Source organism: Chelonoidis abingdonii, chromosome 11, assembly GCF_003597395.2.
Source record: "Chelonoidis abingdonii isolate Lonesome George chromosome 11, CheloAbing_2.0, whole genome shotgun sequence".
Lineage (NCBI taxonomy): Eukaryota > Metazoa > Chordata > Testudines > Testudinidae > Chelonoidis > Chelonoidis abingdonii.
The window spans coordinates 25,837,911-25,864,669 of record NC_133779.1 but is presented as its reverse complement, the minus strand read 5'-3'; the positions used below and the strand labels follow the sequence as shown (position 1 = coordinate 25,864,669).

Genomic DNA, 26,759 nt, shown 5'->3' with positions numbered 1-26,759 from the left:
CGATGATCGGTACGGGTCGTGTAGCTAATTCTCTCTTTTTTTGAAAGTCTCCTGTCCCCTGATTGGTCCTCTGGTCAGGTGACAGCCAGGCTTACTGAACTTGTTAACCCTTTACAGTCAAAGAGATATAAAGTACTTCTGTGCTATTAACTTTTCTTATCTGTTTATGACTGAAGCTAAGGTGTAAAAGTTTCCTCGGGGTGGCACATCGAGGTGGATCGCCTAGCGGCTGATTTTGAGCAGCCAGATACCAGGATATTAGAGGCACACAATGTGGGGGCTATTTGAATCAGGGAGGATTTGAAGCAGCATTTTGACAATGAGCCCCAGTAATGAGTCTTTCTGTAATAAATTCAGCCAGACTTTGTGTACTTGTCACCTGGAATGACCCCAGTGCTGGATCTGCTCAGTATTTAGGCAGAGGAAGCTGTACAGTCCCTGCTGTACCCTAGCTGTGGGAATTTTAATACCTAGGGGCAGATTTCTTGAGGCGTGTGTGAAAAGAGCTACACTTGGGACACGGTGCAGTGCAGAGCAAAGATCAAGGAGCTGAGATAGGTGTACCGGAAGCCAAGGCTTCACTCCGGTGCTGTGCTGAAGACCTGCAACTTCTATAAGGAGCTGGATGCTATCCTCAACTGTGACCCCACTTCCACCACCAAGAGCCCTGTGGATACTTCAGCAGGACTGGAGCCGGCAGAAAGTGGACCTAACCCAGAAGGCAGTCATTGACGAACAGGGGTAGTTAGACAACAAAGTGGAGCCCATGGCAGGGTCACCCGGTGATGCATTGTCAGGAGCAGTTCTCCACTCTAGAGGTGTCTAGACAGTCTCAGCAGTTGCTGAGGAGACCCCTGGTAAATGGTTTTGCTTTGCGAAGTGCAGAGCGGGTTGAGGGCATAGAAATGTAAAAGCTTGCCTATGTTTCTGCATGCTGGGCACTTCTCTATGCAGCCAAGCATTACAGCGGAACAGGTTGTTGATGTACACCGAGATTTCATGTGAATCCTCCAGAAAGATCTCTAGGAAACTTTTCTGGAGGTACTTGCCAATCCTCTGCCAAAGGTTCCTTGACAGAGCTGCTTCATTCCTTCCCCCATTGAAGGACATTTTTCCACACCATTCTGCAATCACTTGCACAGGGACCAAAGTGGCACACAGGAAAGCAGCATAGGGACTGGGTTGGAAGTTGCAAGCATGTAGTAGAAGTACCTATGCTTCCCTGCTTACTCTCAGGAGTAAGATATCTGCTACAATGTCCCCCACCCCACCTGTGGAAAAGGGTAGAGAAAGTTAGAATAATGTCCCTAGTTAAATGCACAGCAACCTTTTCACATTGCTTTTCTCTCCACGTACAACGCTCTCTGCTCCGGGGTAAATTCACCATGCTTGGCGTGTTCACTAACCTGTGTGCGTCTCAAGGGTGAGAAAATGATTGGTATGCTGTTAGAGGTGTATTTTACTGTACTGTTTCAATGTTGTGTGTATACTTAACAATCATGCTTCTCTGTTTTGTTCCTTGTGCTTCTGCAGATGTGGCCTTCAGAGGCATCTCCTACTGACCGGCGGAGTGCCTCTGCTACATAAGAAAGCACCCAAGACAGAGCAAAGAGAACATGTCCTGGGAGTTGCAGCAATACTCAGATGCAGAAAAGAAGTAACACGTGGAGTGGAGAGAAATTGAAAGGCAAGACAGAAAAGAAAATGAGTCATTCGTTAAGGATGCTACTGAGAGGATGATTAAAATTATGGAGGAGCAAGTCCTTCATAATGCTCCAGACTGAGCAAATGTATTCCTGCCCTCCCCTTCAACACATTCTGAACTCTTTCCTATGCCACCCCCAAAATCCACCTGTGAATTCCTTTACGCTTTCTGGGACTTCTTTCTCATTCATTCCTCCCCCACAGACACCTTTTCAAATGAAAGCCAGACTTACACACAGCTCTGAAAGTCAGCCCTTCCCTGATTCCTCCTTTCCCACCAAGCATGTGGGGGGGAGAGGGGGTTGAGGTTTCTGTACAATAAAAGTTTTTGAATGATAAAAAATCTTTGTTTCCTGCAAATTGTGATAGCAGGTGGCAGCAAGACATACATTAGCAGTTTAATCATTTGCTTACTGTACTCCTAAGCCACAAAAATCACAAAGTGCTTCCTAGCAAAACTTGATTTCATCAACCACTGCAGTCCCGAGCATAGTAATATACATCACTGCTTCTCATTTTCAAAGTGTTGCCTCAAAGCCTCCCTGATGTGAATTGCCCCTGGTTGTGCCCCTCTAACAGCCCTGGGATCTGGCCACTCCAAATCAGCAGCCAGGCCATCTGCCTCTGCACTGCACCCCTGAGCAAACTTTTTCCCCCTACCTTCACAAATATTGTGCCACATAGAACAGACGGCTATGACCATGGGAATATTTTCCTCATTGAGGTGTAACCTGCCATAAAGGCATCACCAGCATGCAGTTAATTTGCTAAATGCACATTCCATGGTCATTCTGCATTGAGCCTACTGTTGAAATGCTGCTTACTGCTATCCGGGCTTCCCGTGTACGATTTTGTGAGCCATGGCATTAAGGGGTATATCGGGTCTCCCAGGACCACTATGGGCATTTCAACATCCCTCACTTTAATCTTCTGGTCTGGACAGAAAGTCCTCACTTGCAGCTTTCTGTACAGGCCGGTGTTCCTGGATACCTGCATCATGCACCTTTCTGGAACACCCTGTGATGTCGTCAGTGAAACGCTCTCTGTGAAACACAAGAGCCTGCAACACCATAGAAAAATACCCCTTTCTATTGATGTATTACATTGCAAGGTGGACCAGTGCCAAAATTGTGATATGCATGCCATCTATTGGCCCTCTGCAGTTAGGGAAACCCATTTCTGCAAAGCCACCCACTATGTCATGCACATTGCCAAGAGTCACAGTCCTTCCTAGCAGGACACGATCAAAGGCCCTACACACTTGCATTAACATGGCCCCAACAATTTACTTCCCAACTCCAAACTGATTTGCAGCCGACTGGCAGAAGTCTGGAGTCACCAGCTTCCACACTGTGATTGCCATGTGCTTCTCCACAGAGAGGGCAGCTCTCATTTGGGTGTCCATGTACCTCAGTGCTGGGGCGAGCTCTGCAGACGGTTCCAGGAAGGTAGCTTTCCTCATCCAAAAACTCTGTAGCCACTGCTCTTCATTGCAGACCTGCATGATGATGCGATCCCATCACCAGGGCTTGTTTCCCAAGCTCAAAAGTGATAGTCCATTGTGTGCAGCTGTTACGTGAATGCCAAAAGTAATCCAATGTTGCTCCTATCCATGGCAGACAGCACATCAGGAAACTGTGAATTAACTGCACGGGCATTTGTGATGTGTTAATGACATCCTGGGCAACGTGACAGCAAACGTGCAACTGGTGATTTAAAAATATCATATTGCCTCTATATAAATCCATGGTATGCCCACATCTTGAATACTACGTGCAGATATGGTTGCCCCATCCCAAAAAGATATATTGGAATTGGAAAAGGTTCAGAAAAGGGCAACAAAATGATAAGGGGTATGAAACGCTTCCATATGTGGACAGATTAACAAGACTGGGACTTTTGAGCTTGGAAAATAAGGAAGCGTTATTTAGTCCTCCTCTTAATATAAGAACTAGGGATCGGCAAATGAAATTATTAGGCAGGAGGTTTAAAACAAACAAAAGGAAGTATTTCATCATACAACAAACAGTCAACCCACGGAAATCCTTGCCCAAGGATGGTGTGAAGGCCAAGACTATACCACTGTTCAAAAAAGACTAGATAAATTCATGGAGCATAGGTCCATCAATGGCTATTAGCCAGGATGGGCAGGGATTGCGTCCCTAGCCTCTGTTTTCCAGAAGCTGGGAATGGGTGACAGGGAATAGATCATTTGATGATTACCTGTTCTATTCATTCCCCATTCCCTCTGGGGAACCTGGCATTGGCCACTGTTAGAAGACAGGATACTGGGCTAGATGGACCTTTGGTCTGACTCAGTCTAGCCATTCTTATGTCTTCCAGCAAATAAAAACGAAAGAGAAACAATAGAAAAAGGAACGGTAAGTTACTAGAATGCCAAGGGAGTGGAGTAGAGGTGTAGCTGCAGTGAGGGAACCAGGCAATGGCATAGCTGGGCCAGCACGCCAGACTCGTGTGCTATTTTAAGTACAGGCAGACTAGTCCAGGCTGTCATAGCCTACTGATGAAGTGACTCCCTTCCCCAGAAGGGATCACTCTTGGGGTCCTGGTATATCAGTCTCTGTCAGACAGCTTGCTAACCTCAAAGGTAAAGGACTTTTACCTTTATCTTGATCTTTAAAACTGATGATTCCACCATACCTCACTTTGCAGTGATTCCCTGAAGTGTCCAGGCAAAACAGGTGTGAAAACTCCTTGGATACACGCACTGTGTCCTGAGCCAGTTGAAGTGAGGAACACTTTGGACCAAAGTCACTTTGGTAAAGTCTCACTTCACGTAGAAGTTTCCTTAAAGTATTCATTGTAGCAAACCACATGCAGCATGGATGCAGGACCCCAAAGTTATCAAAAACAAAAGTTCTGATGGTTTCCACAGCCTAGTCTGAGGGTTAAATGGATGTGCTCTAAGAGCTGGCCTCCTCAAACTGAAAAGGGCCATGGCACCCATGAAAAAACTGGTTGCAAAACACCCAAAACTTAAAAAATCAGAAAAGCTACTATCTTGTACCCATCACCAATTTAAATTAAGACACCTCCTGACAGATGGGACATCAACCAAGAGAACTGGAGATCTCAGCGGCTGTTACAGTATAACTGGGTAAAAGGTTACATAGGTTTTCCTCAACAGAAACATTATTTTAAAAGCTTATCAAAAATCCATTTGAAATAGAAAGAATTAAAGTCTATACTAGGTCTTTATTTTGATATATACTATTTCTCCTACATACTGCCATATACCAGTCCCTTTTGGGTGAGGTTTTACTTTAGAACTCCTTAGTCCAAAGAGGGTAAATTACATCAACTAAACTTTACAGGATTAGTCACCTTTCATATATTACTTGGGGGAGGCCGGGGACAGAAACATAAGAATGGCCATACTGGGTTAGACCAATGACCTGTCTAGCCCAGCATCCTGTTTTCTGACAGTGGCCAATGCCAGATGCTTCAGGGGGAATGAACACATGAATTAGCTAGTGATCCATCCTGTATCATTCATTTCTAGCATCTGGCAGTCAAAGGCTTTGCCATCTTGGCTAGTAGTCATTGATGGACCTATACTACATAAACTTATCTAATTCTTTTCTGAACCCAGAAAACTCTCAGTGTTACAAAGTAGTTCAGGTTATCACATAATCAGTCTCTTATTCTGCAATAAACTTTATGTTTAATTAATGTTTAATTTAATTATTGTTTTATTTTATTTTTATTTAATTAATGTTTAATTTAATTACTGATAACATATTTGAAGGCTACACAATTTTATCATAGGTGTTAGTTTTCTCTTACTGCCCTTTTCCACCAAGTGACCTTGTGTAAAGTTGTGTTCTGTACTAACATAGGTGCCTTCTACTTCTGGGACCTCATTTATCTCAGGGTCTTCGGACATAAGTGTTGGTGGACGTCATCTCAAATGTGTTCTCATCATGAGGAAAAACCATGTGTATTCTATTTTCACAATTTTAATCTTTCAAATTAGCAGGAGGTGGAGAAGTGATGCAAATTCATGAGACACATGAGCAAAACAGAGACAGATCCATAGAATCAGGACTCAACATTTGTCAGTCCTGCAGTCTGAGCTTGGGAGTCTGACATTTATTCCCTCATTGGTTATCATCACAAGCACAGCATGGAAGTGCTTCTTCTCCAGCAAGACAGCCAGACTGGGATCCATAGGGAAGGACTGTCCTCTGAAGGCATCAACCATTTCTTTCTTTAGCTCATAAAACTTTGGATCCAAATGGTAAAGGACAACTCCCCCATATCTTACCACAGCATTGTCTGAACCATAATCATTGCCACTGACTAGGAGGGAGTGTTCTAAACATAAACAGTTTATCTGGGCCTAAGGTTACCCTAGTTTCCATCTCTGGGTAAAAATCAAATACTGGGTGCCTATTATTTCTACTTGAGCTCTAGTCTAATTCTGGCCATGGTCAGGGTAACTTTACTTCTCTGGAGTAGAATCCTTTACCACATCACAGAAAAATCTCAGTAGTCAGGAAGGAATCACTTCCCCAAAGAAGCATGCCCAGTTTATTTATTTAACCTGGTGGCACAGATATGGGCCTGGTTCATGAGCCGTGTAAGTTACCAAAGGTGAGGTATCTATTAAAAATAGATCTACTGCTGCAGCTAACTCACACTCACAACAGATTTTATTTTATACAAATTTGCAGCATCTACAAGGTGTAGACACAACAAAAATGCCACTTCCATTTTCTCCATCTCTGCATAGATAGGAACTGTATTCTGAAATAATACGCAATGTGCACTTGATTAGGAAAGAGAACTCTTCAGAAGTAACCTTCTTCACTCAGTACCATCTCATTAATATTCAGTCATGCTAGTTACAAGGGTTTTACCATCATCATAATGGGGAAAATCAGCCAACTTTCCCATCTGGAAACAATCCCAGCTCAGTTGGAAAAATCCTAAAACCAACTTTGCCAAAAGACAGAAACAAGGATTAAAGCACAGAAAGATTCATCTGTTTGGGATCCTTTCAAGTTCCCCTCTAGGTCTGTGACACTCATTTCCAGCCCCAACGAGACTGATTTAGGATCAAAGCATGATACTTAAGCACAGAGAGCTGAGAACACTGCTTAATGTGACACTTTGGGAGCTGGAGGGGTAGAACATGGGGAGGAGAAGCTATTGCGGCTCACTCAGAAGCCAATGCTGTTGGAGTGGCGGGAGATTCATGATGGTAACTGGAAAGGAATCCCTCTGACTCATACCATCTCCTCTGGATATCACAGACGCTGAAAAGATCCTTTTTTACTACCTTTCCTCCTGTCTTTTTGTTACATCTCACTATATTCTAAATAACAAAGCTGGTAGAAAAACTACCTGCCATTCAGCACAATCACAAGCAATGTCAGAACAACTGGGAATAAGAATCTCTTCCCAACCACGAAATACAATGACCAACCACGAAATATGATGACTAACATTCACTTGGCAATGTGATGCTCAGGGCTTATCCAGACTAGGAAGAGTGATGGAGATCAGGTCGGCATAAGGGGAAAGCTAATCACAACCACCGCACCTGGGTTATGTCTGCCCTGAAAAGATAGTTGTGGTTTTACACCCAGATAGCTGATTTGAGCAATTTAAGCCATGTCTACACTAGAGACCTTACTGCGGCACAGCTGTATTGATGCAGCCACGCTGGTGTAGGATCTCTTGTGTAGTCAATCTATGCTGGCGGAAGAGAGCTCTCCCGTCGACATAATTAAACTACTTGCAACGAGCAGCGGCAGCTATGTGGGCGGGAGAAGCTCTCACACTGACATAGCGCAGTGCACACTACCAATTATGCTGGCAAAACTCATGTTACTCAGAAGTGGGGTTTTTTTTTCACATCCCCCGGGAAACACAAGTTTTGCCGACATAAGTGGTAGTGCAGACATGACCCACTCAATGTACAGTTCCAGTGGAGACAAGGCACAGATAGTTTTTATCTCACTGTAGCTAGATGAGGTCAACCCTCTCTCCCCCCAACTCAGACTGATGGATATTTCTGCCAGGAGGGGGACACACTCCCATAACTCAGAAGACAAAGAAGTTGATAGAAAGGATTGCAGGATTCACCCCAACTGCAAAAGGTAGAAGACGGCAGCCCTACTGAATACAAGGATAGTATTACTCTCCTGTGTGAATTCTCTGATGTGTGATAATCTGTAAACTATGACTGAAGGTTTTCCCACACACGGGGCATGACTAGGGCTTCTCTCCTGTGTGGACTCTCTGATGTGAGACAAGCTGTGAGCTATAACTGAAGCCTTTCCCGCACTGAGGGCACCTGTAGGGTCTCTCTCCGGTGTGGATTCTCTGATGTATGATGAGCTCTGAGCTCCGAATGAAGCTTTTCCCACACTCACAGCAAGTGTAGGGTCTGTCTCCTGTGTGGATTCTCTGATGTATGATGAGCTCTGAGCTCCGACTGAAGCTTTTCCCACACTCCGGGCAGCTATAGGGTGTTTCCCCTGTGTGGATTCTGTGATGTGCGGCAAGGTTCGATCGGCGATTGAAGCTTTTCCCACATTCAGGACATGTGTACGGTTTCTCTCCGGTATGGATTCTTTGATGTGTGATAAGGTTTGAGTGCCAACTGAAGCTTTTCCCGCACTCAGAGCATGTGTACGGGGTCTCCCCTGTGTGGCTCCTCTGATGCGTGATCATCTGTGAACTATCAGTGAAGCTTTTCCCACACTCTGGGCATGAGTAGGGTCGCTCTCCTGTGTGGACTCTCCGATGTGAGACAAGATGTGAGCTGTACCGGAAGCCTTTCCCGCACTCAGGGCATCTGTAGGGTCTCTCTCCAGTGTGGATTCTCTGGTGCTTACTAAGATCTGAGCTCCGAGTGAAACTTTTCCCGCACTCTGGGCACTGGTAAGGTCTCTCTCCTGTGTGGATTCTCTGATGTCTGATCAGCTCTGAGCTCCGACTGAAGTTTTTCCCACACTCAAGGCACGTGTAGGGTTTCTCTCCTGTGTGGCTTCTATGATGCATGATAAGGTTTGAGCTCCGACTGAAGCTTTTCCCACACTCAGGACACGTGTACGGTTTCTCTCCCGTGTGGGTTCTCTGGTGCGTGATAAGCTGTGAACTATGACTGAAGCTTTTCCCACACACAGGGCATGAATACGACCTCTCTCCTGTGTGGATTCTCTGATGTGAGACAAGCTGTGAGTTGGAACTGAAGCTTTTCCCACATTCAGGGCATGAATAAGGTTTCTCTCCTGTGTGGATTCTCTGATGCGAGACAAGCTGTGAGCTAGAAGTGAAGCCTTTCCCACACTCAGGGCATGAATAGGGCCTCTCTCCAGTGTGGATTCTCCGATGTGTGACAAGCTGTGAGCTATAAATGAAGTCTTTCCCACACTCAGTACATCTGTAAGGTCTCTCTCCCGTGTGGATTCTCTGGTGCTTATTAAGCTCTGAGCTCCGAATGAAGCTTTTCTCACACTCACAGCAAGTGTAGGGTCTTTCTCCTGTGTGGATTCTCCTATGTATTATAAGCTCTGAGCTCCGACTGAAGCTTTTCCCACACTCATGGCAAGTGTAGGGTTTCTCCCCAGTGTGGATTCTGTGATGTGTGATAAGGTTTGAGCTGCGACTGAAGCTTTTCCCACACTCGGGGCACGTGTATGGTCTCTCTCCGGTGTGGACTCTCTGATGGATGATAAAGACTGAGTTATGTTTGAAGGTTTTCCCACACTCCAGGCAGATGTAGGGTGCACCTCCTGCGTTGATTCTCTCATATCTAATAAGGTCTGAGTCTCTACTGAACTTTTTCTCTGGTCTGTGCTGACTCTCACAGGCATTTGTCTCTGCACAGCTCCAGGAAACATTCTCTTTGGATCCTTCTGATAACGTCCCATGTGCTTCTACTTGCTCAGTGTCGTCTTGCTGAGGATTCTCCACCTCATTCACTATCCCATCACCTGCTAGGATAGAGAAAGAAACCGGACACAGGTCACTCCCTTTTCCAGAGAAAGAGGGAATCTCAGAGAAAGGAATGGTAGAAAGGGGGGAACAAACGAAAGTAAGTGATGGAAAGATCAAACAAAGACCTGAATCTCCCCCAAACCTTTCCCCAGAGGAGAGAGACGAGGGGATCAATTCTGGGTCTAAATCTCAACCAAACACTCACAGAGAAAGTAGACTGGGGAGGGAGCTACTGTTAGGTGTGAGTCAGGACACGTAAAAAGCCATAAGTGAAGTCTGCCATGAGGATGCCACATCTCCTGAGAACAATCCTGAACTCAGAGAGCTCACAAAGGCTTAGTAGGAATCCCAAATATTTCCTTAATCAAGGCACAGATTTTGAGTTGGTTTAACTGATTCCTCACCTGTGCAGGTATGTCTCAGGGTCTCTTTTTCCTCAGAGTCCTGGAGGTCTGGGACCCACGGCTCCTCCCCTCGTTCCAGCCAGGAGATCACATCAGGTTTGGAAACTGGAAACGCTGCACAAGTGACAGAAAACGAGCGAGATCAACTGAACTTGTGGGATACTTGTGTCACATTCTGGGGGTGCAGTCCAGACCCCCAAAAGGTTGTGTCACCACTTGCCCTGTAATCCTGGATTCTTCACAATGCTTTGCTGTTGAAGTTCCCAGCCTGGGCCGCTGACAAACAGCCTATCAGCGTGCAGGTCACACCCTGAGTGTTTGTGTAATGCTCCAGCCCTGGCCCACCAGCCTGTCAGCAACATTCCACGCCCACTCTGACCTCCACCAGCCTTGGCTACTATGGGCAGGGTGGCCCCAACACACTCCCTGTCTCAAATTCTCCCCAAAACGTGCGTTCTGCCCTCTCCTGGACAGTTCACATATGACAGGTCCGTTGCCCCCTCAAGGGACCAATAGTCAAGAATTTGCTACGTTAGCTGGAGTTAGCAAACAAACACAACACTGGATTAGTTTTGATTATAAATAAAAAAGTGTATTTAACTATAAAGAGAGATTTGACGTGAATACAAGTATTAAAAAGTCAGAAATGGTTACAAGAGAAATAAAGATAAAATGCTTTCTAAAACTTAACAAGCACAACTTCATTCAAGGTAAAATCCTTAGCACGTGTTCCCAGGGTTAACCAAATTGTCAGGTCAGGATCTCCACCAAAGTCAAAGGGCTGGTTCCTTTGTCTCCCTTCCCCGCCCCCTCTCTCAAACCTAAGAAGTGCCTTGGGGTGCTTGTGCCCCTCACTTTTATAGTCCAGTCACTCTTTGAAGTGGATTCTACTCAGGATTGCCCCTCAAAGCAAAGTTTATTCAAACAGCAAAGAAGGTGACATGGAGTCTAGCGGTGAAGGTGAAGCCAGGCTCATTCTTCTCCCCTGCGTATGCTGAAATGCAGATTTGCCTTGGCTCCTGCCATTTCCCCCTCTTGCTCGCTCAAGGACACTATTACTTATATGCAAATTGAGGTAACCATACATTCCCTTGTTTAGGGGGGTTAGATTGGGTTAACAACTTTTGCCTAGTCATGGCCGTGTGGGTTTGAACATCTACTATTATCATCGTGCCGGGGGAATTCATAACTTTACATACAATGTTGTTACAACATTTCACTGAATTATTGACCAGTAAGTTATTGGTTTTCAAGTGATACCTCACAAGGCATATTTTGTGCAAAGGCTATTACAGTGGTGCGTAGGGTGTGATTACAGGGGTGCTTTCCGTCACCTCTTGTCACAAAGAAGATTCCATTTAACCCCGTTCATTTTAAAGGGTAACATCCCCAGGACAGCTTCCTCTGTTCAAAGCAGCAGGATAGTGAGTATTATCAATCTGTTGGACACTACAGCCCGTGTCTGCCCTGACAGTGATTCCTTTGAGCTTTGCATGTGTTATAGCTGAAAGCGTGGCCTTCAGCTCCCCTAGACAAGATGGAGGCAAAAGAGAACATGTTTAATGAGATAACGAATGCCTCTGGAACAGTGGACACAGAACATAAGAACGGACATACTTGGTCAGACCAAATGTCCATCCAGCCCAGTATCCTGTCTACCAACAGTGGTCAATGCCAGGTACCCCAGAGGAAGTTAACCTAACAGGTAATAATCAAGTGATCTCTCTCCTGCCATCCATCTCCACCCTCTGAAAAACAGAGACTAGGGACACCATTCCTTACCCAGCCTGGCTGACAGCCATTAATGGACTTAACCTCCATGAATTTATCCAGTTCTCTTTTAAACCCTGTTACAGCCCTAGCCTTTACAACCGCCTCAGGCAAGGAGTTCCACAAGCTGACTGTGCGCTGTGTGAAGAAAAACTTCCTTTTATTTGTTTTAAACCTGCTGCCCATTCATTTCATTTGGTGACCCCTAGCTCTTATATTATGGGAACAAGTAAATAACTTTTCCTTATTCACTTTCTCTACACCACTCATGATTTTATATACCGCTATCATATCCGCCCTTAGTCTCCTCTTTTGCAAGCTGAAAATTCCTAGTCTTATTAATCTCTCCTCATATGGGACCCATTCCAAACCCCTAATCATTTTAGTTGCCCTTCTCTGAATCTTTTCTAATGCCAGTATATCTTTGTTGAGACGAGGAGACCACATCTGTATGCAGTATTCAAGATGTGAGCGTACCATGGCTTTATAGAAGGGCAATAAGATATTCTCTGTCTTATTCTCTATCCCTTTTTTAATGATTCCTAACATCCTGTTTGTTTTGCCTGCCGCTGCACACTGTGAGGACGTCTTCATGGAACTATCCAAGATGACTCCAAGGTCTCTTTCCTGATTAGCTGTAGCTAAATTAGCCCCCATCATATTATATGTACAGAATGCATTACCTTACATTTATCCACATTACATTTCATTGGCAATCACTTAGCTTTGTCAGACATTTTTTAAGTCTGTTTTGGTCTTAACTGTCTTGAGCAGTTTAGTATCATCTGCAAACTTTGCCACCTCACTGTTTACCCCTTTGTCCAGATCATTATGAATAAGTTGAATAGGATTGGTCCTAAGACTGACCCTTGGGGAACACCACTAGTTGCCCCTCTCCTTACTGAGAATTTACCATTTATTCCTACCGTTTGTTCTCTGTCTTCTAACCGGTTCTCAGGCCATGAAAGGATCTTCCCTCTTATCCCATGACAACTTAATTTACATAAGAACCTTTGGTGATGGACCTTGTCAAAGGTTTTCTAGAAATCTAAGTACATTCTGTCCACGTTTGTTGACCCCTTCAAAGATTAGTAACATGCGATCTCCCTTTACAGAAATCATGTTGACTTTTGTCCAACATTTTATGTTTTTCTATGTGTCTGACAATTTTATTCTTAACTATTGTTTCAACTAATTTGCCCGGCAATAGGGTGTGGAGGACTGCTCTCAGAAAAAATGGACATGGTGAGCAGATGAGCATATCAGGAGAACGAGCGTGGCACGCCGCAGGAGATGCTGGGGATTCTGAAGGAACAGACAGACATTGAGCCATCTGGTTGACCTTCGGGAGAAAGCCCCCGAGGTTCGACTCCCTCTTCGGCCCCAGCACAGCAACATTCCAACATCGCTGTACTTCCCCCTGCTTCCCTACCCCACGTTCCACTAGGCAAGGGGGGCACTGCAATATTGCTTCCATTCAGCCCCAGAGGAGGGTGCCAAGAATAACAGTTGCACAGATGCTGATGTATGACAGGGAAGGGCACTGTGCTTTTAAAGAGAAGATGAATATGTCTTCCCCACTCCCAATTTTATTCCATCATCTTTCCAAGATTTAATTCTTGGACAGATCTTTCAGTGTCTATATCTGTGTGCAATAAAATTAAATCATCTTTATTAACTCAAAGCAAGGGGGGGAAGATGTGTATGAGTCATAACAAGTTTCAGATAATGGGTAAGCACGATGCAGAACAGCAGCGCACATTATTGTGGGTCATTACTAAACTGGGGTTTCAAACCTCCCTGAGACACATTGCTCCACACTGAGTTCACCTTATAGGCCTGGTATTTGGCTGCTCAAAATTAGCAGATAGGGGTGGGGTATGGAGGTGAATCAGCTGTGGAAACTCTTCTCCTTCTGCTTCACGTATAATATGAAGATAACAGGCAGCTATAATCATGGGGATTCCCCCCTTCCACCTCCCCACAGAGGTCTAACCTAGTGAGCAAACTGCACCAGCCACCCTTCAAACAGCCAAAGGCACATTCAGCCACCATTCTGTACTTGCTGAACCTATTATTGAACCGATCTTTTCTGTTGCCCAGGTGTCCCGCATCATGAGCCACAGGAATAAGGGGTAGGCCGGGTCTCCCAGTATCACTATTGGCATTACAATGTCACCAAGGCTGCTTTTGCAGCCTAGAAAGAAAGTCCCTGCTTGCAGCTTTCTGAACAGACCTATGTTCTTAAAGATGCACGTCATGCACCTCCCCAGACCATCCCACGTTCATGTCAGTAAAATGCTCCCGCTGATCCACCAGCGCTTGCAACACCACAGAGAAGTATCCTTTTCTGTTTATTACTCTGTGGCAACATGGTCTGGTGCCAAGATAGGGCTATGCAGCCATCTATCGCCCCATTGCAGTTAGGGAACCCCACTGTGGCAAACTAGAAATTGTCATTTGTATAGTACCCTACTACGGCTCTTACAAGAGTGTCATAAACAGATAGCTAAGGGTTAATGTTTCTTTTACCTGTAAAGGGTTAACAAAGGGAACCAAACACCTGACCAGAGGACCAATCAGGAAACTGGATTTTTCAAAGTGAGGGATAGGGAATTCTGGGTGTGTTTTGTCTCTTGTTCTAAGCCTGTTATGTTTTCTCTCGCTATGAGGGAAGAGCTTTTTTTTTCTATCTCAAGCTTTTTTCTACCCTTCTGTTCCAAGTCGTGAGTACAAAAGGAAAAGCAATAGTTTATATTTATTTACCTGTGTGGAGTTGCTGGAATGTTTAATTGGATATCTTTGGAATAGGCTGATTATTCATATTTCTTTCAAAGCAATAGCCCTGTGTTATGTCATCTTGATGCAGTGACCATGTTATGTGGTTGTTTTTCTTTTTTATATAAAAGCTTTCTTTTGTAAAACTTGTGGATTTCTCTTTCCTAGGTTAAGCAAGGGATAGGAATCTCTGTGCCAGGTATTACTGTCTCTCTCAGGAAAGACTGGGAGGGGGAGAGCTGAGAGGGGGAAGGTAAATCGTCCTCTCGTGTTTTGGTGTTTCAAGGATTGAAGCAGGAAATCTCCCTAAGTATCCCAGGGTGGGAAATCTGGGAGGAAGTAAAGAGCAGGAAGGGAAAGTGAGTTTATTCCGTTGTTGGAGGCGCAGGGACATCTGAGTCTTCGGGGGTCCCCCAGGGAAAGCGTTGAGGAGACCCAGAGAGTTTATCAGGTACTCAGAATCCTGATTGGTGGCAGCGAGATAAGATCCAAGCTGGTAATTAAGCTTGGAGGTTCATGCTAAGCACCCAGATTTTGGACGCTAAGGTCCAGATTTGGGACAGAGGCTTATGATAAAGAGGAACTTCAGAGCTTAGAAATATTCAGACATGGTGTTTATGTGAATGAGCATATTTCAGAATGCATAGCTTCCAATTCCAGAAGCACTGAGAAACAGATCTTTGCTTCCTTGGAAAGAATTTTTGGGAGCTGTCTATATATACTTTTCTGTAACTCCCTATGTGACAGTCCCTCCCATAAGGCTTTATGGGAATATGACATAACTGGAATATGTTTTGTGCAGCCTGCGCCATGTAACATATCTCTGTAAAAGTTATGGTCTACTATATCTATTCATTCTATTTGTACACATACATCATTTTGTACTTGAGGTTAAGAAAATATTGGGTGTATAGTTGTTTACTTTCTAAGTAAGCTTTGTGAGGCATTGGTCAGCTTCTTTAGGAAGGAATTCACAAGGTTAAGTACCCGATCAGGAAGCACTTAGGGAACAATGCATCTTGGAATACTCCAATCCACATAAGAAGCCTTCCTCAAGACATACAAGATACCATGTGGACAAAGCCTTCTGCCTGTAAAGACTGTGAGTCATGCATGGACATATGACTCCAGAACTTGGAGCTGGACTTTACATAGGAGTGAGGAGGGAGGTCTCCACCCACAAGAGAAAGTCTATTTAAACCCGTGGGAGACCCCTCCATTTTGTCTTCAGCTGGCTAAAGAGAAAGCCTCCCTACCCCCCAGGATGCTTGGAATAAACTGGAACAAGGGGGTGTGAGTGATTGCTGGACCCAGGCTAAAAGGAGAGTAATCTGTAAAAGGGAGCATTCTGGAACTGGTGAGGATCTTATCTGTATTCAGTTTCATTACACATAGATTTGCGCCTTTTATTTTAATTTTGCTTGGTGACTTACTTTGTTCTGTCTGTTATTACTTGGAACCACTTAAATCCTACTTTCTGTTTTTAATAAAATCATTTTTTACTTATTAATTAACTCAAAGTATGTATTAATACCTGGGGGAGCAAACAACTGTGCATCTCTCTCTATCAGTGTTATAGAGAGCAAACAATTTATGAGTTTACCCTGCATACGCTTTATACAGGAGTAAAACAGATTGATTTGGGTTTAGACACCATTGGGAGCTGGGCATCTGAGTGCTAAAGACAAGCACACTTCTGTAAGCTGTTTTCAGGTAAACTTGCAGCTTTGGGACAGGTAATTCAGACCCTGGGTCTTTGCTGGAGCAGACGGGAGTGTCTGGCTCAGCAAGACAGGGTGCTGGAGTCCTGAGCTGGCAGGGAAAGCAGGAGCAGAGGTAGTCTTGGCACATCAGTTGGCAGCTCCCAGGGGGGTTCTGTGATCCAACCCCGTCATGACCTATTCAGTGTAAAAATTATAACACTCACCCCGGGAAAGAAATGACCTTTGGGGAATAGGTCGTCACCTTTGGGCACCACATTTCAGGCAAGATCTAGATGAACTGGAGAAAGTCCAGAGAAGAACAACAAAAATGATTAAAGATCTAGAAAACATGACCTATGAGGGCAAGGTGAAAAAAATGGCTGTGTTTAGTCCAGAGAAGAGAAGACTGAGAGGGGATATAACAGTTTTCAAGTATATAAAAGGTGGTTACAAGGAGGAGGGAGACAAATTGTTCTCCTTAACCTTTGAGGAGAGGACAAGAAGCAATGGGCTTAAATTGCAGCAAGGACGGTTTAGGTAGGACATTAGGAAAAACTTCCTAACTGTCAGGGTGGTTAAACACCAGAATAAATTGCCTACGGAGATTGTGGAATTTCCATCATTGGATATTTTTAAGAGCAGGTTAGACAGACTTAGTCAGGGATGATTAGATAGGGTGACCAGATGTCCCAATTTTATAGGGAGAGTCCCGATTTTTGAGTCTTTTTCATATATAGGCTCTTATTACCTTCCTCCGTCCCGATTTTTCACACTTGCTGTTCAGTCGCCCTATGATTAGACAATATTTAGTCCTGCCATGATTGCAAGGGACTGGACTAGATGACCTCTTGAGGTCTCTTCCTGTCCTATGATTCCGTGAAAACAATTCAGTATGTCCTACACATTGCCCAGAGTAGCTATTCTTCTCAGAAGGCTATTAATGGCCCTGCCTACTTGGATCGCAGCAACCCCCACGGTGGATTTACCCACTCCAAACTGATTCCTCAATGACTAGTAGCAGTCTGGAGTTGCAAGCTTCCACAGAGCGATTGCCACTCACTTCTCCATTGTCAGAGCAGGTCTCCTTTTCATGTCCCTGAAATTCAGGGCTAGGGAGAGCTACACACATAGTTCCTGAAAAGTGGCCTTGCACATACGAAAGTTCTGCAGCCACTGCTCGTAATCCCATATCTGCATAAGGATGCAATCCCACCAGTCAGTGCTTGTTTCTCAGGACTGGAAGCAGCACTCAGCCATGTTCAGTTGCTGGGTGACTGCCGACAGCAATCGGGAACTGTTTTGTTCCATGGTTTCAGGCAGTGCTACTTGAAGGACATGGTCATGTTCTGCATGGCAGTTCCTCTCTCATCTCTGGAAATATCCTACAGGACAAGGCATGTGTGGTGTCTGCAACACTCACCACAACAGTGCACAGCTGAGTGGGGTCCATGCTTCTCTGGAGATGGCATATGCAAAGCTATGCCAGCCTTTCAAAAAAAAAGGCGCGAAATACTATGGGCTGCAGATGATATCAGGGGAGGGAGAAAATGGCATCATGGGATGTTGAAGCTGTGTTTCCAGTCAACCCTGTGAGAATGTTTTGGTCCCATGAGGCATTGCAAGCCCTTCCCAAAACCCCCTGTGACGAGTTGCACTGCTCTCTGCATCAAAGCAAGTGCTACTAGTGAGAACGCACTCCACTGACACAAGGAGTGTGATGTCGACATGCACAACCAACTTAATAACTCTGGCGGTTGTATGTAGAGTTAAGTTTGTAGACATGACTTATGCCTACATTCCAATGTGATACTACCAAGGGTTAGTGGGACCAAAATCTACACAATCTGAAACTGCCATCGCAGGGCCTGAGTGTCCACACTGCATATTGAACCTAAGTAATAGGAATTTTTTAGCCCAAGCCCCACCCCAGGGCTCCAGGATCCACACTGCAATATGCAGACCCAAGTCCAGCTAACTATATCCCAGACTTCCTAGGGCCCTCCCAAAACATGGCCACTCCAGCTCATTGCTCCTAGTGCAACGTGGAAAATGTGACTGTCCACTCCTGCATGTCACAGGAAGTTTCAGAAACCCCCCAACCCATCCTGTTGAGCTGTCATTTTGATCTGCTTGCTCCCAGGAACAGGAGCCAGCAGCATGGAGGAGTCACCACTCAAAGAACTTCTCTTGACTGGGCTTCTGCTCCTGTTTCAGGAAACAAGTGGAACTTCCTTGAGATGCCGGTGGGCATTCCAGCGGTATTTTTTGACCCACACCTGATGGTGTGAATGACAGAGCAGCAGGTTGACGATACAGACATGGAAGACTTGAATTGGCTGATGCTGCTCGTGACTCTTGCTGTAGGATCTGATGCCCCCTACATAGATCAGCACTTCCGGAGCAGGGGGATAATGTCCTAGAGAAGGCTCCTATTTCACTGAGGGTGAGTAACAAGCAGTACCTACATAAGTGGAGAGTGAGAGGAAGACGACGGAACCGTGGAGCGGAGGACCTTTGCACTGAATGAGCTGTCCGCTACAGAACCACACTCTGCAGCAAAATGAGAAGAAAAGATGTGTACTCAACTCCACGTGGCCACCTCATCTATGTCCATAAGGGGCATGTCATGCAGCGCGGCAGTAGTCGACGATGGGACTCTCGTGGAATGAGCCCATATCCCACCTGGTTGGGACCATCCTGATTATTGATAGTAGAGCTCAATTCACCCTGAGACCCATTTCAAGATTCTCTGGGTGGATATGGCCTGCCCTTTAATTCTCTCTGCTACGGCAACAAATAGCCGGGGAGATTTCAGGAATGGCTTTGTCCGTTGTAGGTAAAAGACCAGGGCCTTACATATATCAAGGAAGTGAAGCCGCCGTTCCTCATTCAAAGCATGTGATTTTGGAAATCAGGTAGGTGTATGGGTAGGTTGAGATGGAAGCAGGAAACCACCTTTGGTAGAAATTTGGGATGCAGGCGAAGTGAGACGGCTCTCTACTTGCATTCAGAAATATAGATTATGTGCAGACGGTGTTGTGTGGAGGACTGCACTGCCAGAACAGGTGGATGGGCTCTGTGGACTATAGGATGTTTCTGAGGAGGTTTATTGGCAAGTAAAAGGAGTCATCTGTCTTTGGATTGAAGAGGTGTGATTTGTCAAAAGGGACAACTTCAGTGGTGTTCTGCACTTCTCTAGGGAAACCAGGATTCTCTCATGACAATTCCAGTTGCCAAAATGCACAAGGATGTGTCTGCTGAATCAACCACAGCCTGAAGTATTGACTTTGCTACCAACTTGCCTTCCTCTAGACTTGACAGGAATTGGGCATGATTCTGTTGAGGTAGCTTATTTGCCAAGTCCATACTGTAAGAAGTCGTACTTGGCCATCACTACCAGGTAGTTCGAGATCCAGAACTCGAGACCATCCAATCAGAAGGTGGGCCCTTGTAGGGTAGGGTCTGGGAACTTTAAATTGTGAGGCTTACATCCTGACTAAATAAAGAAAATGCATCACCGTGGATAAGGGGACAGCAGAAGCTCTCACTTGGACCGGGTGGCGGGGAGAGGGAACTGAAGACGCAGATAAAACCACAAGGCAACGCAAGGGCACACACGTGACCCCACAGACACTACTACTATAAAAAGCTCCGGCTCTGGGAGCATGGCGCATGCACATTAGCCTCAGTGGAATTCAATAGAGACCATCACTCAAAGATCACGGCATTGACAAAAATCTGTGGCGCAGATATAGCCATAGTTAGGTCAGCCTAGCCCCCACTTTAGACACAGCTGGGTCTGTGGAACAATTCTCGGCTGGCCACTTTCAGCTGCAGCACATGCAGTGTAGACATGCTTTTAGTTCCAAGAGAGCTCTCTGTGTGAACCCATGACAGCTATGTAACAAAAACACCTCAGATTATAGTAATATCAAGCACAGAGGGAAACTACGGTATGTACTGGAATCACAGAAATATTACCAACATTCCCACATCCAATGGTCATAGCCCTCGGAGAGAAAGCAAAGTGTAGGGGCTACATTTTAACGCTTCCAATAAAGATAAATTAAATATATATTTTTTAAAAAAAATTTTGTGCCATTGGTCATTTTAAATTTGTGTACATCTAAAAATACTGGGATAGGACATAAGCTGAGGGGGGCAAGACATGGAAACCAGTTTACACATATATGAGTAGTTAAGGTATAGAGTTATTACTACAGAAGTTCTTTAGAGAACCCTCAGCTTCCAATAACCAAAGGGACAGGAATCCTTACCCAGTGAGGTCACATTCTCATAGTTCTCCTCCATGACGTCTCTGTAGAGGGCTCTCTGAGCAGAGTCCAGCAGAGCCCACTCTGACTCGGTGAAATACACAGCCACCTCCTCGAAGGTCACCAGCCCCTGCAAGAGCAAGAGATCCCCACTTAGTAACTTAGTACAACCTCAGGATTCATGGGAGAGCAGGAACAAGAAAATGGAAGCTCTGGGAGGAACATGGTTGCACAGTCCCACTCCCACCCTGAGGGGCCAGGAGGCACCAGGATGAGGAAAGAAAAAGAGAGTCCCTCATGCTGGCCAGTGGGTGCAGGGGTCTTCATATTCAGCACACACCTACCGCCTCCTGGGAATCCCAATATCCTCTCCCATAAAATTTTCTATAAAAACAAACACCTGGAAGAAAGAGGAAGTCGACAGGAAAAAATGTCAGAAGCTTGGAATTGTAGAAAATTAATAAGGTGAAGCAAAGAAAGATATGGAGAAATCTATGGCCAGCAGGATTAAGGAAATATGAAGGAGGGTTGTGTTTATTTTAGTACATCAATAAGAAAAAAAAATCCTAACAATGTTATTGGTCCATTACAAGACGGAAAGGACAGAAACATCAATAATAATACGACAGAAGAAGTAAAAATGTTCAATGACTATTTCTTTCCTGGATTTGAGGAAAACAAGCAAATCACGTAGTATGTTTATGACGATGACACTCTTTTCATTAAAATCATAACTCATGAGGACGTTAAATAGAAGCTACTATCACCACACGTTTTTGACTTGGTACAGCACAATACTTAAACTACACCACCACAAAATTAACAAGACATACATTAACTAGATTCAAAAGCAGCTGATACATTTCAAAATGTAACTGTAAATGGTCAGGGGGGCATGTTTCCGTTGGGGTCCCATGGGCATTGGGTATTGGCCCTCTGCTATTTAACTTGCTTATCAATGACTTGGAAGAAAACATAATATCACTGATGAACGTTGCAGATGACACAAAGTTTGGAAGAGTGGTAAATAATGAAGTGTGTCAGTTGGTTTGGGCTGCAGCATTGGGAGTCTGGGAAGTTTTTGCAGCCCTGGCCAGGGGGTTATTTCCTGTTCCACAAATAGGGGAAAGTTCCAAGCCCAAACCCCAGGAGGCTGCTCCTTCAATGTGGGGCCTAATCTGAATTCATTCTGGCAAGTTTGTCCCCTCTCTTTCCCCACCCTGGTTATTTCCTGACCTCTCTCACCTCCAGCAGGTCCCACCTCCCTGTACATTTACTGCCCATCTCCCTCCAGCCAGAACCCACCACCAGCTCTGTGATAATCCCATACCTCAGATAAGTCTGCTACAGCCATTGCCTTTCCTCTAGAAGGGTGAGATGATCCAGAGCAAAACATGGATGTTATTCTGTAGCCTGTCAGGGTGAAAAGAGCAATTGGAGAGATTTCAGAAGCGGCTTTTGTCCATTTCACAGACCAGACTTTTTTTCCCTGGAAACTGATATTGTAGGCTCTGAGGAGATTGTTGCCAATTTTAGATGGGGGAACGCAAAGGAGATTTCACATACATACACCCTCATAATCCCTGGCCTGTTGAGAGATGGTGAAATCTGCCATCTCACACTCTCCCCTCCCTCCATCTCTGTCTTCCCCCCTTTCCCCTTCTGACACCTCCACCCTCCAGACACACAAAGGGCAAACCCCATAGGGGCCCAATCTCTTCCCCTCCTGAATCCTCCAGTTTGCTCCCTGGACAGATCCTGGCAGGAGCTGAGGGCAGCTGCTTCACTGATGTACAGGCAGCTCCCAGCTCTCCCTCAGGGACATTCACAACCAGGGAGCACATTCCCAGGGGCTGTGAAATCCGAGGCTCCCGGGACATTTGTACAGAGTCACTTCCCTGCCCAACCCCAGCACTTTCCCTGAGGTCTCTGGCTCAGTGGCTGGTGTTGGCAGAGCCCGGGGCGACTGTAGGGGGCTAGTTCCAGCCACTGGAGAAAGTCTCTCCCCCTGGCTGGGCACAGAAGGACCTTTGCCATGGAGAAACCTTCGTTACAGACCCTGCTGGGGAGAGGAGCTGCTCAGCCCAGCGTTCCCAGATCACACTGGTGTGACCCAAGAAACTCAAACCCGACACCTTGAGTGGAAAGTGAGAGAGAGCAGCCCCCCCTCTGTCAGCTACAGCCAGCGTGACAGTAACTAATGACACCACCTTCCCCATGTTAATCCAGAGTCACACCTTGTCCTTATCGCAGTGTCATTTCAGACACTGGAGTCAATGAGACCAGAAATGTGGCATAGGAGGGAGCAGGCCAAAAGCCTTTAAAACATGTGATGGGGATCCACCCTTTCCCACCATCACTGCTTCCCACATCTGGGGCAAGGACTCAGGGTGATTTGCCAACCACCGTTTGGGCAGGGCCGGAGGGTTTGGACTATGTGTTAACAACATCACGCAGGGACATCTTACAACTTCACATACAACGTTGCCACACACATCGTTTACCAGGACAATAATGGCCAGCAAACTATGAGTTTTCCAATGGTCCCTCACAAGGCATCATTTCTACAACGATTATTGCAATCAGGTGCAGGGCGTGTACACAGGGGTACGTTGCGTCACACACACACACGCACACCTCCCCCAATGCTACTGTAACAGGAGAGTGGAGGGGATGGAGGGGCCAAAAGACCCAGCAAATCCCCAGTCCTGTGGCCGGCCAGGACCGATCCTCAGGGACCCAGCTCAGCGCCGCTGTGGGGGGGGAAGGCCCCTCACCGGACGGTCTGTCCTGGGCTCTGGGCACTTGTCTGGCACCAGCAGCACTCAGCACCTGTGGGCCTCAGGCGGGAGGGAGGCGGCTGCTCTGGGCAGGGCCTGGGGGAGCAGGGACCCGGCCATGCCCAGAGCAGCCCAGGAGGGGAAGGACCCCCCCTCACCCCGCACCAGGGACAGTCAGCTCAGGGCCAGCCTCCGATCTGGCACGGGTACAACGGGGGGGGGTGGGGCCGGTAAGACACGGGCCGTGTGGCGGGCGAACGCGGGCCGGTACCGGATCTAAACGGCCCGGGAAGGGGGACCGCGGGCCGGTACTGATCTAACGGGCCCGGGGAGGAGGCGCGCGGGGCGTACCGATCTAACGGGCCCGGGGGGGGAGGGGGACGCGGACGTACCGGATCTAACGGGCCGGGGGGGAGGGGAACGCGGGCCGGTACCGGATTAACGGCCGGCGGGGGAGGGACGCGGGCCGTACCAGAGGATCTAACGGCCCCGCGGGGGGAAGGGACGCGGGCCGGTACCGATCTAACGGCCCGGGGCGGGAAGGGCTCGGGGTACCGGATCTAAAACGCCCGCGGGGGATGGGAACGCGGGGCCGGTTACCGCGATCAACGGGCCCCGGCGGGGGGAGGGGAGCGCGGCCGTCCGGACTAAGGCCCGGAGGAGGACTGCGCGGCCGTACCGGATCTAACGGCCCCCGGCGGGGAGGACGCGGCCGTCACCGGATCGAACGAGCGCCCGCGGGGAGGGACGCGGGCCGTACGGATCTAACGGCCCCGGAGGGGAGGGACGCGGGCCTGGTACCCGGATCTAACGGGCCCGGCGGGGGAGGCGGCGCGGGGCCGGTACCGACTAACGCCGGGGGGGGAGGGGACGCGGCGGAACGGATCTAACGGGCCCGGGGGGAAGGGGCCGCGGCCGGTAACCGAGCAACGGGCCCCGGGGGGGGGAGGCGACCGGGGCCGGTAACGGATCTAACGGCCGAGGGGGGGAGGGACGAGGGGCCGGTAACGGATCAACGGGCCCCGGGGGGAGGGGACGCGGCCAGTAACGATCTAACGGCCCGGGGGGGGAGGGACCGCCGGTAACGATCTAACGGCCGAGGGGGCGATCCGGGCGCGACACAGGTAACGGACACAGCGGCCCCGCGCTTCTCACGCGGCCTCGGGGGCGGGCCGGCCACACGCCGTACCGGGGGCGCGGCAGGCTGCGGGGGGGGGCGTCCCGCCCCCCCACACTTCACCCGCGTCGCATCCGGGCCCGGTCTGCCGCCCGCGCAGGCTGGGGCTGGAAACGCCCACTCGGCGCCAGCTGCGCGTGCGCGGAAGCTGCCGCCTGCGCGCGGCGCTGGCTGGGACATGTGGTTTCTCGCCGGTTCTGGGTCCGAGCGCGCGCAGGCGCAGCCTGCTCACGACTCCGGCACTCGGGGAGCAGGGGAAAGGGTCCAGGTGCTCACCGTCACCTAGTCAACGGGCTAGCCGCCAACCCCGGGGAGCCACGCCCCCTCCCCGCCATGGTCCCGCCCTTCTCCAAGCCCACCCTTGTCCGCCTCCCCCCCTTCCCAAGCCAGCCCTAATTTCTCGAGGCCCCACCACCCGGGCAGAAGTTGGAGCTGGAGCTGGAGCTGGGCTCTGGGAAGAGCTGCCCGGGGGGCGGAGTCTGCGCCGCCCTGGGGAGCCCCGGCCCCTCCCCCTGCCCTGGGGCTGCGCCCTGGGGGGGGACACGGCCGGGGCTGCTGTTACCCCAGGTGCTGGGGAGCAAACCCCCAGGGCAGCTGCGTTTGCGCAAGAGCCTTTGGGGAGGGGCCTTGGCAGAGGGTTTCTGGGACTCTGACTCCACAACCTCCCCCGGGTCCCTCTTGGCCACGTGCCCGTCCGCCCCCCAAACGAGTCTAGTGGATTGGCCGGGCCTGATTTCCCGCTGCCCAAACCACCTTGACTCCACCCCAGCCAGTTACCTGCGCCTCTGTGGCTCACAGCATTCCTCTTTATGATCGTTGCGACCGCTTTGCCCGGCACTGAACTCAGGCTTACAGGCCTGTAATTGCCGAGATCGCCTCTGGAGCCCTTTTCAAAAACTGGCGTCACGTTAGCTCTCCTCCAGTCGTCTGGTACAGCGCCGGATTTCAATGAGAGGTTACAGACTACACTTAGTAGTTCTGCAATGTCCCGTCTGAGTGACCTCAGAACTCTTGGGCGATACCGTCTGGGCCTGGTGACTTATCGCTGTTTAATTGATCCATTTGTTCCCAAACCGCCTCTAATGACACCTCAATCTGAGACGCTTCCTCAGATCTGTCACCTAAACAGAATGGCTCAAGTTTGGGAATCTCCCTCACAGCCTCAGCCGTGAGCGCCTATGCAAAGAATTCATTTAATTTCTCTGCAATGGCCTTATCATCCTTGATTGCTCCTTCAGCATCTCCATCATCCAGCCGCCCCACCGCTTGTCCCTTACATAGGAGTAGCTGCTACCAGTAGCAAATTCCCACAGGGAGCAGTTTCTCATAGAACAGTGGGATTATAACACAGAGAGACCAATTTCAAACAAGGGGGACGAAACACATCACTGCATTGGCTGGGAATCGAACCCTGGGTCAACTGCTTGGAAGGCAGCTATGCTCACCACTATACCACCAATGCACTTAAATAAACTGTCTCACATAATATGTGAACTCTGCGAGCAAAGCAGTGACACAGCCACACAGTTAACAATGAGCAGGTGGGTTTGAGGGGAGGCAGCATGTCAGCTCCTGCCAGAGGCAAGGTCCCACAGTGACTGAACAATGGGGAAAGGGGATCTCTATTCCGGCAGGACTTGGCCCCAGCTCCACTTCTCCCCTAACAGATGGAAAATGAAGATAAAGTCATCTTACTTAAGAAGGAAGGAGGCTGCTCCTTTTTAAAGCAAATGTTGCTGGTCCTTCCTGCTTGGTACAGAGGGGTTTCAGGTTGCAGCTGCCACTGAACTGAAGGAGGGAGATGATTTTTTTGACAAGGACGGACGCCTCATTCTATGGGTGTTTGGTACATGCAGGCAGCCCCTGTTCCTGCATCTTTCCTGGGGAAATCAAGTTTCTGTACCAGCTGCCAAAACTTGTTACAGAAAGATGGGAAAAGGAGATGGCCACACCATGGCGCCAGGACACAAGGAATGAAACATGACACACGACTTCTGTGCTCAGTGACGCTAGAAAAGCGCTCGATCTCCACTCACCTGTGTTTGGAGTCATGTTCAGTTTCAGCCTGGGCAAACTACAAGGCAGAAGCAATTTCAGGTAGTGTGACACTAGGATTGAAGGATTATTTAATGTTATAAGAAATTGTAAAAACAAAAACCTGTCCATCTAAACTGGAGCTACCTGTTATGAAAGGC

General features: G+C 47.7%; 3 protein-coding genes and 1 non-coding gene across 4 annotated transcripts in view; 1 reads left to right on the top strand and 3 right to left on the bottom strand.

Annotated features, from left to right (window-relative positions):
- The window catches only part of LOC116824014 (uncharacterized), a 585,485-nt gene that overhangs the window by 107,489 nt on the left and 451,237 nt on the right, over positions 1–26,759 (bottom strand).
- LOC116823303 (uncharacterized) overlaps positions 1–26,759 on the top strand; it is a 703,657-nt gene that overhangs the window by 596,509 nt on the left and 80,389 nt on the right. The gene's annotated exons all lie outside the window — the stretch shown is intronic.
- LOC116824745 (uncharacterized) overlaps positions 4,903–26,759 on the bottom strand; it is an 864,335-nt gene continuing 842,478 nt past the window's right edge. Inside the window, exons 5-8 of the mRNA XM_075070357.1 lie at positions 21,938–22,020; positions 20,611–20,737; positions 10,083–10,196; positions 4,903–9,677 (exon numbers count right to left, since the gene is read on the bottom strand). Of these exons, the coding sequence (XP_074926458.1) occupies positions 7,948–9,677; positions 10,083–10,196; positions 20,611–20,737; positions 21,938–22,020 (2,054 nt within the window). The 3' untranslated portion in view covers positions 4,903–7,947. The remainder of the gene's footprint in view (positions 9,678–10,082; positions 10,197–20,610; positions 20,738–21,937; positions 22,021–26,759) is intronic.
- Positions 25,954–26,026, bottom strand: TRNAG-UCC (transfer RNA glycine (anticodon UCC)). The gene has a single exon. It is a non-coding gene; the product is annotated as a tRNA-Gly (tRNA).